Consider the following 13,434-nt stretch of genomic DNA (forward strand, 5'->3'; position numbering starts at 1 on the left):
GCTGCTCTTATGCGAATTGAAATGGTAAATGAGCTACAGACATGATTCATTATATTATATGTGCGCTCTACTTAACGGAAATCTCATCAGAAAAAGACTGGAGTTTTTTGTTTTTTGTTAAATGTACAATTTTTTTTACTTTTTAAAATCAGTGTGTGTATGTGTATATATGAGTTATGCCCTAGAGGTGAGCTTTCTAGTGCCTACGGTCACTGCCATCTTGGTACTCCTCTGCATGGGCTTTCTAGTGCCTACTGTCACTGCCATCTTGGTACTCCTCTGCATGGGCTTTCTAGTGCCTACTGTCACTGCCATCTTGGTACTCCTCTGCATGGGCTTTCTAGTGCCTACTGTCACTGCCATCCTGGTACTCCCTTGGGTGAGCTTCCTAGTGCCTTCTGTCACTGCCATCTTGGTATCCTTTGGATGGAATTTCTAGTGCCTACTGTCACTGCTATCTTGGTACTCCTCTGCATGGGCTTTCTAGTGCCTACTGTCACTGTCATCTTGGTACTCCCCTGGATGAGCTTCCTAGTTCCTACTGTCACTGCCATCTTTGTATCCTCTGGATGGACTTTCTAGTGCCTACTGTCACTGCCATCTTGGTACTCCTCTGCATGAGCTTCCTAGTGCCTACTGTCACTGCCATCTTGGTACTTCTCTGCATGGGCTTTCAAGTGCCTACTGGCCCTGTCATCTTGGTACTCCTCTGGCTGTGCTTCCAAGTGCCCGTTGCTGTTGCCATCTTGGTACTCAGCCCCCAAAACACCTCCATAGGTGTAACAGTTATGCCAAGCTATATAAATGTATGTTCATGTGTTTATATAAAAAACAAGCTCTTGCAGTTTTCACACTGGCCTCTAGGCCTGATATTAGACTGTTACTTTCTGTTCTTCATATGGATATTGACACCAGTAGACTGAGCCACTCTGTTTTTGTGGAAGCGTTATGTGAGCATGCTATAATCGGAGCAAAGGTCATTGTGTAGGGAGGAGGAGGAGGTGAGCTGAGAAAATCACCTATTGTGTATGATGGATCCTGTATTATCTATTATTATATATAAGCCTGTTGGCTTTCATTGTAATTGTGATGATAATGAGCCCAATGAGTAGTCTGAGGCAGGGTGAGTCTAGTGTTAGGCCCATTAGCCAGTGTGAAAATTGCAGAATTTCCTTATTTGAAGGACATCTGGGAATAAAATTGTCTGAAGGCATTCACCATATTTAAAGGGAACCTGTCAGTCGATTCATGCTTCCAAAACTACAGGTATCATGAATCAGAGCCTGGCTGCACAAAGAAGGCGGGAGCCATACAGAGAGATGAGAGGAGTCCGATATGGTCCCCATCTGGATTCTTCCCGCTCCAGTTGATTGACAGGTCTCTCTCATGTGGGTGCATGGGGTGTGCGCTGTTAAATCCCCTGGGGCATGGAGAATCTGGCCAGGGACTGCATCAGATTCCTTTCATCTTTCCCTGTGTCCTCAGCAGGATTTTCAAACTGTTTTATTCGAAACGTAGAGTGTTTAAGGACCCCACCGCTGGGACCCTTGCACCGATCTCCAGGATGGTCCCTTGGCCATAGCATTCAGGCAGAGAATGAGTAGATAGATGGTCGCTCTTTGGTGCAGCGCTCTCCATTCACCTTCATGAGAAAGTAGATACATAGTTTGTAAAGCCGAATAAAGACTTGCGTCCATCAAGTTCGACCTGTAAGTTCTGTAGTTGCTAAAGTTGATCCAGAGGAGGGCAAAAACCCCAAATGATTTAGCCAATCTTCACCTGAGGAAAAATTCCCTCCCGACTCTGAAACCAGCAGTCAGAATAAATCCCTGTATCAACCTACTATTTTATTCTATTTTTAAGTATATGCTGAAATCTGCCTGGTATCTAGAAAAGCATCCAGTCCCCGCTTGAACTGGTGTAGTGAATCCGACATTACCGTCTCCTCACTCAGTGAATTCCATATTCTCACTGCTCTTACCGTAAAGAACCCCTTCCTATGCTGGTGCTGAAACCTTTTCTCTTCCAGTCTTAGTGAATGCCCTCTTGTTACCGTAATATTCCTCCTTTTGAACAAATCCCGGGCAAGATCTCTATACTGTCCCCTAACATATTTGTACACCTTTATTATGTCCCCCCTCAACCTTCTCTTTTCCAGGCTGAATAGTCCTAGTTTTGCCAACCTCTCTGGGTATTGCAGTCCCTCCATTCCCTTTATTAATTTTGTTGCCCTCCTTTGTACCTTTTCAAGCTCATTTATATCCTTTCTATATATTGGGGCCCATAACTGAGCACAGTATTCCAAGTGTGGTCTGACCAGTGCTTTGTACAGTGGAAGAACAATGTTCTCCTCCTTTGCAGCTATACCTCTTCTGATACATCCCATTACCCTGTTTGCCCTTACAGCAGCGGCCTGACTTTGGGCACTCCAATTTAGTTTGCGATCAATCAAGATGCCCAAGTCCTTCTCCATCTTTGAATTCCCCAATGATTTCCCATTCAGTGAGTACTGGTGACTTCCATTTTTCCTTCCCATATGTATGACCTTACATTTCTCCTCGTTAAACCTCATTTGCCATTTAATGCTCCACCTACCCAGCTTATCCAAATCCCTCTGTAGGTCTGCACTGTCCTCTTTTGTATTAATTGTTTTACATAACTTTGTGTCATCTGCAAATATTGATATTTTACTATTTATCCCGTTGACTATGTCGTTAATAAAGATATTAAATAACATTGGGCCTAGTACAGACCCCTGTGGTACCCCACTAGTGACGCTTACCCAATCTGAGTATATTCCATTTATAACCACCCTCTGCCTTCTATCCTTTAGCCAGTTAGCTACCCACTTGCAGACATTTTCCCCCAGCCCCATCATTCTCATTTTGTATACCAACCTATTATGTGGCACGCTATCGAACGCTTTTGAGAAGTCGAGATACACGACATCCACTGGTTCCCCCTGATCTACTCGAGAGCTAACCTCCTCGTAGAAGTCAATCAGGTTTGTTTGGCAGGAGCGATTCCTCATGAATCCATGTTGGTTCGGGGTTAATAGATTATTAGCATCAAGATGCTCCATGATTGCCTCATTAATAAAGCCTTCAAAAATTTTGCCCACAACGGACGTCAGACTCACCGGCCGATAGTTTCCGGCGTCACTTTTCGCTCCCTTTTTGAATATTGACACTACATTCGCCTGTCGCCAATCAAGTGGTACAGACCCAGTCTCAACAGAGTCCTTAAATATAAGATATAACGGTCTGTCTATCACATTACTTAGTTCCCTTAGTACCCGTGGGTGTATGCCATCAGGTCCTGGTGATTTGTTTATTTTAATGTTACTGAGGCGTTTCTGTACCCCAGCTTGGGTTAGATTTGTCATACTTAGTGGAGGATTAAGCTTGTCACTTCTCATTTCGCCTGTTAGTTCTTTTTCCTTTGTGAAAGTTGACGAAAAAAATTTATTTAATAGATTAGCTTTATCCTCATCTTTCTCTATGATTTTGCCTTCATCACTTTTTATCGGTCCAATATTATTCGATTTAATCCTTTTACTATTTATATACGTAAAGAACAGTTTGGGATTTGATCTACTTTCCCTAGCAATACGTCTCTCTGTTTCCTCCTTTGCTATTTTTATTTGTTTTTTACAGGTTCTCGTTTTTTCCTTGTAACACATTAGTGCCTCCTTGCTGTTTTCCTGTTTTAATCTCTTGAATGCCTCTTTTTTGCTATTTAACGCCCCTTTTACGTTCTTATTCAACCATATTGGTTTCCTCTTATTTCTGGCCCTTTTATTCCCATACGGTATATACCTCTCGCACTGAGTATTCAGAATTCTTTTGAAGGTTTCCCATTTACTATTCGTATTTCCTTGATTAAGAACTTTGTCCCAGTCTATAAGTTGAAGGTTTTCTTTCAGCTGATCAAACTTCGCCCTCCTAAAGTTTAATGTTTTAGTTGTTCCCTTATTGATAACCCTTCTGAAGGGCATTTTGAAATTGATAATATTATGATCGCTATTACCTAGGTGCCCCCCTATCTGTACCTCAGTTATTCTATCAGGCCTATTAGTCAATATTAAGTCCAACACTGCCTTCCCTCTCGTTGGTTCCTGCACTAGTTGGGAGAGATAATTATCCTTGATATTTGTCAAGAACCTTTTTCCTTTCTGCGATCTACAGGTTTCTGTTTCCCAGTCAATATCCGGGTAGTTGAAGTCCCCCATTACAATCACCTCATTATGTTTTGCTACTTTGTCTATTTGTCCTAATAGCAGTTTCTCATTCTCCTCTGTTATATTGGGTGGCTTATAGCAGACCCCCAGTAATATTTTATTATTATTTTTTGCCCCCTCTATCTCTACCCACATGGACTCGACCCCCCTCTTCTCCCTCTCCTATATCTTCCCTTAGTCTGGGCTTTAGACGTGACTTTACATATAAGCAGACTCCTCCGCCCTTCCCCTGTTTCCGGTCCCTTCTAAATAAACTATAATCTGTTAAATTTACCGCCCAGTCGTAGCTATCGTCTAGCCAAGTCTCTGTTATACCTACGATGTCATACCTCTCCTCCGATATAAGCGCCCGCAGCTCATCCGCCTTATTGGTCAGGCTTCTTGCGTTGGTCAGCATGCAAGATAAAACTTTGGGGTTATTTAGCATCCTATTCTTCTCTAATGATCTAACTGTACTATCCCCACCCCCCTCTCCACCCTCATTATATTCACTTCTCCCCTTCCCCCTTGCTTGCCTCACATCCCACCTATTTCCTTGGTTTCCCCCCCCCGTCTCTAGTTTAAAAACTCCTCCAACCTATTAGCCATCTTCTTCCCCAGCACCGCTGCACCCTCCCCATTGAGGTGCAGCCCGTCCCTACGGTAGAGCCTGTAGCCGACAGCGAAGTCGGCCCAGTTCTCCATGAACCCAAACCCTTCTGCCTTGCACCAACTCTTTAGCCACTTATTCACCTCCCTAACCTCCCGTTGGCGCTCCTGTGTGGCTCGCGGGATTGGTAGTATTTCTGAGAAAACTACCTTGGAGGTCCTTGCCCTAAGCTTCCTACCTAGATCCCTGAAATCATTTTTAAGGACCCTCCATCTACCACTCACTTTGTCATTGGTGCCAATGTGGACCATGACCGCTGGGTCTTCGCCAGCCCCACCCAGTAACCTGTCAACCCGATCCGCGATGTGCCGGACTCGAGCGCCAGGGAGGCAGCACACCGTTCGGCGATGGAGAGAACTGCGCCTGTGTGCGGCCACCTCTACATTCATTTCTTGCCTAAATGCAGTAGTAACCTTACCTGGTGTTTTGGGGGCTGGGCAGATGGATGCTGGTCTCACCTCTAGGGCATAACTTTTCTCAGACATTTATGACTGATCATTTGGAGAATTATTTTTTTACTTGTATTTGGGGCTAAAATCACTTTTGCATGTGTTTTTTCATGAACAATGTTGCACCATTTGCCTCTGTGCTGCACTGTCTATTGCTGGCTGCATAATGAGTTAACTGAGAATCTGTCAGTGAGCTGGTTCTGAGCCGGACAGGACAGTTTGTAACTCTCCGGCTGATTTATGAACACAGACCTGATTAAAGTTGAATGTGAAGGAAAGCAAGGTACATTGAAAAAAAGGCAACTGTTGCAAAATTTTTAATGACCCCCCCAATTGCAAAACTGATTTTTAGTCTGAATTTTATGCATTTAAGTAAAAATAAATATAAAAATAATTGTCAACAACACCTTTTATAAGCTTTGGTATTTTTAGTGTCTCTTGGGCTCATTTACAGCTGCGTCCCTGTGCCAAATCCATTGTACGACCGGTACCAGGAGCACCTGATAGACCCCATTGAGATTTAATTCATGGTCCTGATTCCCCTCATTTTGATGTGAAGTTCTGCACTACTCTTCCCATCAAATATGGCAATCTCTGGGGGAAACTCCTGACCTAACCTCCGATGCAGATGTGGACACAGCCTTGATTATAACTTGTGGGAAATTTAGTATTTGATTTCCTACATTTATGTTTTAACCACTTAATTGTTGCTGCATTTGTGCTCGTTATACGTTCATTTTCTTTTGCCAGATATCTTTGAGCAGATTGCTTTGTATTGAATTGTGTCCGATGTGTACTGTTTAACCATTTTCTTTTTGTAATATAGACAGTGAGACTTCGGGCGTTGGGTCTACGGCATTAGAAGGTGTATATCGTGGTGTGATTTCATTCCAATTTTTGATTGTTGCAACCCACTGCCCAAACTGTGACTCCATAGTTTTGGTCCTAATATTTAAAAATTAAATGTACTTTTTTTTTTGTTTTGTTTGTTTTTTAAGGAAAATACAGTTTTGGCGCTGGAGTCTGCATGGATGTATACATACATACATACATGATCTTTCTATGTCTTTGCTATGTGGCTTCTCCTAGAACTGACTGGATCACAGTGCGCAGAATCCAAAGTGTCCTATAGCCACTGCAGGGTTTCCATTGTCCTCTATACCCCTTACCTCCAACCTTACATATAGCACCTACACGTTTCCTAGCTTTTATTCACACATGTATTAATATATATTTATAGCAGTTCACCCACAGCAAATTAATTGTATAATGCGGTGTCCTGACATGACCGCCTTAACTACATGATCTATACATTAGTCTGTAGCCAATTTTATTAGATTAGACTTGGCAGATTTGTTAGCATAAAGTCCATACATGTAATTGGGGTTGTGTTTGTAGCATTTGCATGGATGTCTGCAAGCTGATGTATGGGACCTTTGCAGAAATATCTGCTGTGTGTGAACATACACTGTTAGTGGGCTATGTAAAATACACATGTCTGATTCTGCTCACAGATCCAGTTCAGTCAGTGCTGCATGGTTCATGTCCGTGTGACTAGACCCTACTAATCAACAACCTTTAACAATCTAACTTTAATCTTAACTTTTTCCCAAAATGCATTGTAAATTGATATTTTATAAAAATTGAAATTCGTCCTTTTACCCTTCGTATTGCCAATGAAGGCTCTGATGTCTTACCACAGAGGTGCTACAAATCAGCCCAGGGTTGAGTACTAAAGTTGGCATTGCCCTTATGCAGGGGCAGACTGACAATTTCTCTTTTATTCCATGACAGTAGGGCCAGTGACCATACCCCATTAGTCAGTCTGTAACATTACTTTTTTCTTGAAGAGCCATGAGCTTTAGTACATTTTGGACTGATATCGCTTTATATTCGGGCCTAAGGGTGCCCATACACTTTGGCCAAACAGATCTCTCCCCTGATTCTGACAGATGTGAATGCTCAGTTTGGCTAAGCCTTTGTATTCTATATGGAAAGAATGGAGCAATCCGCTGCCAGACTTATCTGGTAGCGGCGTATCCTCTACCTTGAGAACAAAACCATTGAGCAGTTGAATTTCAAGCTGCCGCTGCTTTGAATTTCAGGCTGCCGCTGCTTTGAATTTCAAGCTGCCGCTGCTTTGAATTTCAGGCTGCCGCTGCGTTGACTTTCAGGCTGCCGCTGCGTTGAATTTCAAGCTGCTGCTGCGTTGACTTTCAGGCTGCCGCTGCGTTGAATTTCAAGCTGCCGCTGCGTTGAATTTCAAGCTGCCGCTGCGTTGACTTTCAGGCTGCCGCTGCGTTGACTTTCAGGCTGCCGCTGCGTTGACTTTCAGGCTGCCGCTGCGTTGACTTTCAGGCTGCCGCTGCGTTGACTTTCAGGCTGCCGCTGCGTTGAATTTCAAGCTGCCGCTGCGTTGACTTTCGGGCTGCCGCTGCGTTGACTTTCGGGCTGCTGCTGCGTTGACTTTCGGGCTGCCGCTGCGTTGAATTGCCATACAATCTGGCGACTTTGGTCAACTTTAATATGACAGCAGTGGAGAACCTTTTTTAATTTTTCCAAATTCTTCTACAGACATGCATACAAATCTATCATTCATCTTAATCTGTCATAGATTAGGTAAGAGAAGATGGCACCAGTGTAGTCCATGTCTTTGGACCACTACTGATTTCCAATTTGAAGGGTAGCCTCTTGAAGTCATTGGGCTACCATCAGAGATTTCGGTCACTAGACAAAACCATTCATAGTTTAGCTAGGCTTTACTTCACACAAGGCAAAGATTGGGTTTGCTTCCCTAGCCCTATATTTAAATACCCTGTCCGAAAAAGAGTAGTTTGTTGGTGCACCACCCGGCACCTGAACACTGGTGGACATACAATTCATGCCACTTCAAGTGTTGTCCCTGACCATTGAAATTGGTGTTTTTTGGGATTTTTTCGTGCCACCAACCACAGACTTTCTTTTCTAGGCAAGGTACAAGCTTCCACTCCATATTGTGATCTACTAACACACCTTTATGGTATATACAACATACATTTTGGGACTGGATTTCCCTTAAACTATTATACTCCATACATTTTTATTCTATTTAAAAGCTGTGGGACACCTTTCTTGGCAATACCCTCCAAAAATATATTTTACGTGTGTGTGTGTGTGTGTGTGTGTGTGTGTGTGTGTGTGTGTGTGTAATTTTAATAATTGCAAATCAGCTGAATAATACAAACAATCATATGTAATCCATAAAAAATAAGTTTCAATGGTATCTCTACTTTTTTTGGGCAATTTTTAGGAAATTTGCACAGCAGTTTCCTAATACTATTTTCTTATAGGGAACCTGCTAGTCTGATTCTTCAGGAAGCGAGTTATAGAACAGGAGGAGCTTTATGTTAAAATCAGTATAACTTTTGATTTTTTGGTCTGATGATCTGCTCATTCTGAGCTGAGGAGTTCAGTGGGCGGTCCTACTCCATGACTGATGGCTATCTCGTTATGCGTGGTTCTACAGGGAGCACTTTCATATTTCTTAATAGGACCGCCCACTTGACTCCTAAGCCCAGAAAAAGCAGGGATTTTAAGAAATAGAATGTTACACTGAATCTTTCCTTCAAAACTATAAATTTAATCTGCTTCACTCCTCCTGATCCAGAACTTTCTGCTTGCAGATCAGACACCAAGTTCAACATGACAGGTTCCCTTTAAGGGGACCATCCCATTAGCTATGGGAGCCGCCTAAAAAAAAATGTAGCAGGTCTTCATGTCAGTCATGTTTGCAGGATAGTACTTGCATTTTAAGGCATTTGCATGTGATTGCCTTGAATATCAGTAGAATTGATATCCTTTTTTATTATGACATTCTATAGGTTGTATTTGGCTGCTCAATTTTTTACTTTGTTCCCACAGTTAACGGGTATGAGTCAATTACCGTTTTTATTAAAAATATATTAGGCAATTGCTGGTCCAGCAAATTCATCGTGTCATAGTACAGTAACTCATAAGTGCAGGTATCATTTTATAACTTGAAATACTTTTTCATTTTGGATTTTAGTATCTCCTACTTAAAGGGATATTATAGTTTGAGCAAATGGTAAAACTAGTACCTGTAATGCCCCTTTAACTGTGACATACTAACACGTACAATGCATTCCCTAACGCCTGCTGCAACTAATCGCCTCTGCTCTTACAATATTTACAGCTAAGACAATAAGCTGATATCGCTGTACTCCAGATTCGCCCTGGTTCACGTGATGCACATTCAGAAAACAGAATATTAAAATGACTAAGTGCTAATTTCAACACTTTTAAATCCTAAAAAAATGCCTTTAATTCTAGGCTGTTTTATTTTGTTCTGTACTATTGCCTCAAATAAAGCTTTCGCAATGCTAGAATAATGAAGAAAAAGTACAAAACATAATAAAATAGCCTTTCTAGAAGGGAAAACTATTCCTAAAATACAAGTTTCTCTTATCTGGGCATGACTAGTATGTTTAGAACGATCTGTCTTTCCGTCTGTCCGTTTTTTTTTTTATTCTTTTTTTTCTTTCCCTTTTTTTTTTTTTTTCCCCGTCCTGTCCTTTTTTTCTGTGCTTTTTTTTTTTTTTTTTTTTTCTTTCCTTTCCCCTCTCAAATGTCAGTTGCTTACTGTGGTACCAGCATGCAGCTATATTGCTGAGGAGCAGATGATGTTAAATGGCGGAGAGGGAATCTCAGTAAGATCAACCCTCTTAAGCCATCTATATGGGCACGTAGATCATAGGAAGCTGAATACCTTGATATCTGTGATCTGATGTTTTATTCCAGAGAAATCCACATTTTTCTTTTATGTAAATGAACTGTTAAGATCTATGGGCCAGACACAGATCTCCCAGAGAATCGGTCTCCAGAGCTTATAAAAAATGTAAGGGGACATTATCAGTGTGAGACATGTAATAACTGACCGTCTGCTCTCCTGATCTACATGTCTCACACTGGTAATGCCCCCTTTCATTTAAAATCATCTCTGAAGGCAGATTCTCGGGGAGATCTTTTCCGGCTCATAGATCTTAACAGCTCATTTACATATAAGAAAAACCTGGATTTCTTCGGAATCTGACATCGGATCACAGATCTCAGTTGAGTAAAATGATACCTTATCTAACACCTACATGCCCATATAGACAGCTGAGGAGGGGTAGATGTTGCTAACAAATTCCCTTTAAAAAAAAAAAAAAAAAAAATCTCAGAAGCTGAATAATTTAAAGGGTTCTCTGGGAATAGCAAAATATTTTTTTTTCCTTTTCTTAAAGAGGTTGTCCACTACTAAAACAACTCCTTCTCGATCTGAATGTTTGCCCCTGTGAAAATAACAACACTTATACTCCCCTCCCGTGCCGGCGCTGTTCCAGTGGTGTCAGCACTCGCGGTCCTGGGACTCCCGTGTGGTTATGACACACGAGCTCTGCGCCCAATCACCTCTGACGTCGCTATCTTCGCCTTCGGATGTATGCGTTATCATGAGGACATGAGGGCAGCGATTGGCCGGTCAATAATGCGTTCAAAGTCGGGCATAGCAATGCCAGCGCTGATCAGGCACAGGACACATGTTTCATGACAACCGCACGTGAGCCCCGGGAACGTGAGTGCCGACACCGTTGGAATGGTGAGTATAAGTGTTTTTATTTTCTAGGGAGCAAACATTCAGGTCAAGAAGTGAACAACCCCTTTAATAAATATGAATGCTTTTCTAAATGTCATTAATTAGAAAATCACACTTGTTTTGTCTAGGGGCGTAGTAATTATAATACATGAAAATTCTATGACCAAAAACTAACCTATAATACTACGAGGACAGGAGGCTCTGAGCATGTGCAGTAGGAGGCTCGTAACGCCTTGTACAGCCCTGTTATCTGCAGGTCACCGCAGCCGCTCAGCAGTGTGAGCAGCAGCGTCGTCTTCATCGTCTTAGTCTCCGCACCCTTGGTGTCGCCCGTATTAGATCAGAATATCCACAGGGAGAATTCCGAGCATCCTATTGCACATGCTCACAGGCTCCTGTCCTATTAACTTTCTAGGACCGTTTTCTGTCAGTGTAATAAGACATATGCAATTTTAATGTACTGCAGTGATTACCTCCATAGACAAAATGAATGTGATTTTGTTAATTAAAGGTATTTTGGAATATTTTCATAATTAATCTTTTTTTATTTTTTTTGTCTATTCATGGAGAATCCCTTTTTAAATGAGTTTTCTCATCTGATAAAGTGCTGGCATGTTGTCAACCCAAGATTGGTAAAGGTCTGACCTTTTGGGACCTTCACAATTCTACAAAAAAAAAGTTGTGGCGCTGGGTCAACTCCGATTTAAACTCCTTTTAACTCCGAGTTTCTTTCTCATTTCTTCTTAACCCATGATGCGCTGCAGTTGTTTGCTGGGTGTCACTTTGCAAGATAAAGAGTAAAGGGGCAGAGTGCTATATTTGTGCTGCATGCCCCTTAATTTTCTGGATTGGTGGAGGTCAGACCTTCATTTCCTAGCAATATGTCAGCACTTTGTTGGATGGAAAAACCTTTATAAACCTATGGGCACCTCTCTCTGTCCATCGGAATATAAATGTTTCCTCCAGTATTTCTCCACCATGCTCATTGTATAGAGACAGCTTCTATTTTAGAATTAGTTTTCCTTCCGGCCTATTTTCCTAATCCCAGTGTGATCTTTCCAAGCAGCAGGTAGTGACAAGGAGGTTGGGTTCCTGCCGACTTTCGGACCTTGTTACCTTAATCTATATGGGAGCCCAAGAGAATTCACTGGATTTCCTGACCCGTATGATGATCTCAACTTTGGAAAGGTACTTTAGAACAGCAATGAAATACTAATTTACTATACGTCCTATTTTAGGACTAATTCTATATTTGTGACCAGAGTTGGACTGGTCCACCAGAGCACAAGCGGATCTTCAAGTAGGCCTGATACCATAATGGACCCCAAAGGTCCAGCAGTAGAATATGATTATGCCTCTGTTGGAGTACGGTTTGTGGCATAGCGAACGCCGCTGCTCATTATGACTTTAACTTGCAGGTTTCGCCACACCCTCGTCCTTCCTCAGGTCCACCCACTCTGTCGAACCTAAAGTGAGAGTGGCGCGAAACGCCAGAAGTCACTTTTTTTGTTTAACCTCGCTTTTGCCCGCTAGCACAGACTAGCGTCAAATGATGACCGCAATGTGTACAATGCAAATAAAACATGGGTGGAGTATGGGCTCTACATTTCCTCTGGTGGGCTCATGCATCCCCAGTCCTGGAACAAGCCCATCTGTCACCATCGGAAAAAGAGTTTTGAATGTAATACAAGTCATGACTGATGATGGCGCTCTTCATGTTGCAGGGAGAAGGTGTAGCTTATAGGGGAAGAATCCTTGTTGAACTGACAACCAAACTTGATGGCACACCAGCCAAAAAGATTGATGATATACCAAGTGATGATATACTCGTTGTAGAGGTAAGTCCATCCGTGACTCCATTCTTGTGATTTAAATGGTTTTTTAGCACATCCAGCGTGAGTTGTGGAAATCATTTTGGATCGCAAGGACTTGGGATGCCAGGTGACACCTCATGGGTTCAGTTTTGCTTTGTTCTGATATTTTTTTGAAGATTGCTCAGTCAGGAGATCCTCAGAATACTACTGTATCTGAGCCATGGTAAAGCGAAACCTGTAATCTGATTCCCTACGATCTTTTGGCATGTACATCCTGCCACTCCATTCAACTCCTTCCGGCTGCTGACTTGTGGCCATGTTCTACCGACCGGTGGAGGTCCCCATAGTGGAGCCAGTACTGATCTAAGCGTTATCTATCTAGTAGATGGGTGATAACCAGAATACTTCTTTAAGGGTGCTTTTACCTGTCCAATATCTTTCCACTCAATATCAATCTAATTTGTTGTGTGCAAATGGCTAATAAATAATAATCCATCTGATGTGCTTAAAAATCTGTCCGCCAGTCACCATGATGATAGCATGTGACTGCCATCTGTCTGATATCTGAAAGACTTCTCCATTACAGGAAATAAAAAAATTAGATTTTGGGATGATTTTAAAAGGTAAGCAAAGCTCCAAAGACTTAATTG

General features: G+C 42.1%; 1 protein-coding gene across 4 annotated transcripts in view; it reads left to right on the plus strand.

Moving 5' to 3' along the window:
* Positions 1–13,434, plus strand: part of LOC141223161 (myoferlin-like) — a 161,783-nt gene that overhangs the window by 66,424 nt on the left and 81,925 nt on the right. For 2 of the 4 annotated variants that reach the window (XM_073666783.1, XM_073666785.1), the window contains exons 17-19: positions 6,165–6,203; positions 12,034–12,158; positions 12,695–12,808. In XM_073666783.1, the coding sequence (XP_073522884.1) occupies positions 6,165–6,203; positions 12,034–12,158; positions 12,695–12,808 (278 nt within the window). The remainder of the gene's footprint in view (positions 1–6,164; positions 6,204–12,033; positions 12,159–12,694; positions 12,809–13,434) is intronic. The other 2 variants (XM_073666784.1, XM_073666786.1) reach the window with 2 other exon arrangements.

Source organism: Phyllobates terribilis, unplaced genomic scaffold (genome assembly GCF_046119375.1).
Source record: "Phyllobates terribilis strain yellow unplaced genomic scaffold, ASM4611937v1 Scaffold_373__1_contigs__length_1865987, whole genome shotgun sequence".
Taxonomy (NCBI): domain Eukaryota; kingdom Metazoa; phylum Chordata; class Amphibia; order Anura; family Dendrobatidae; genus Phyllobates; species Phyllobates terribilis.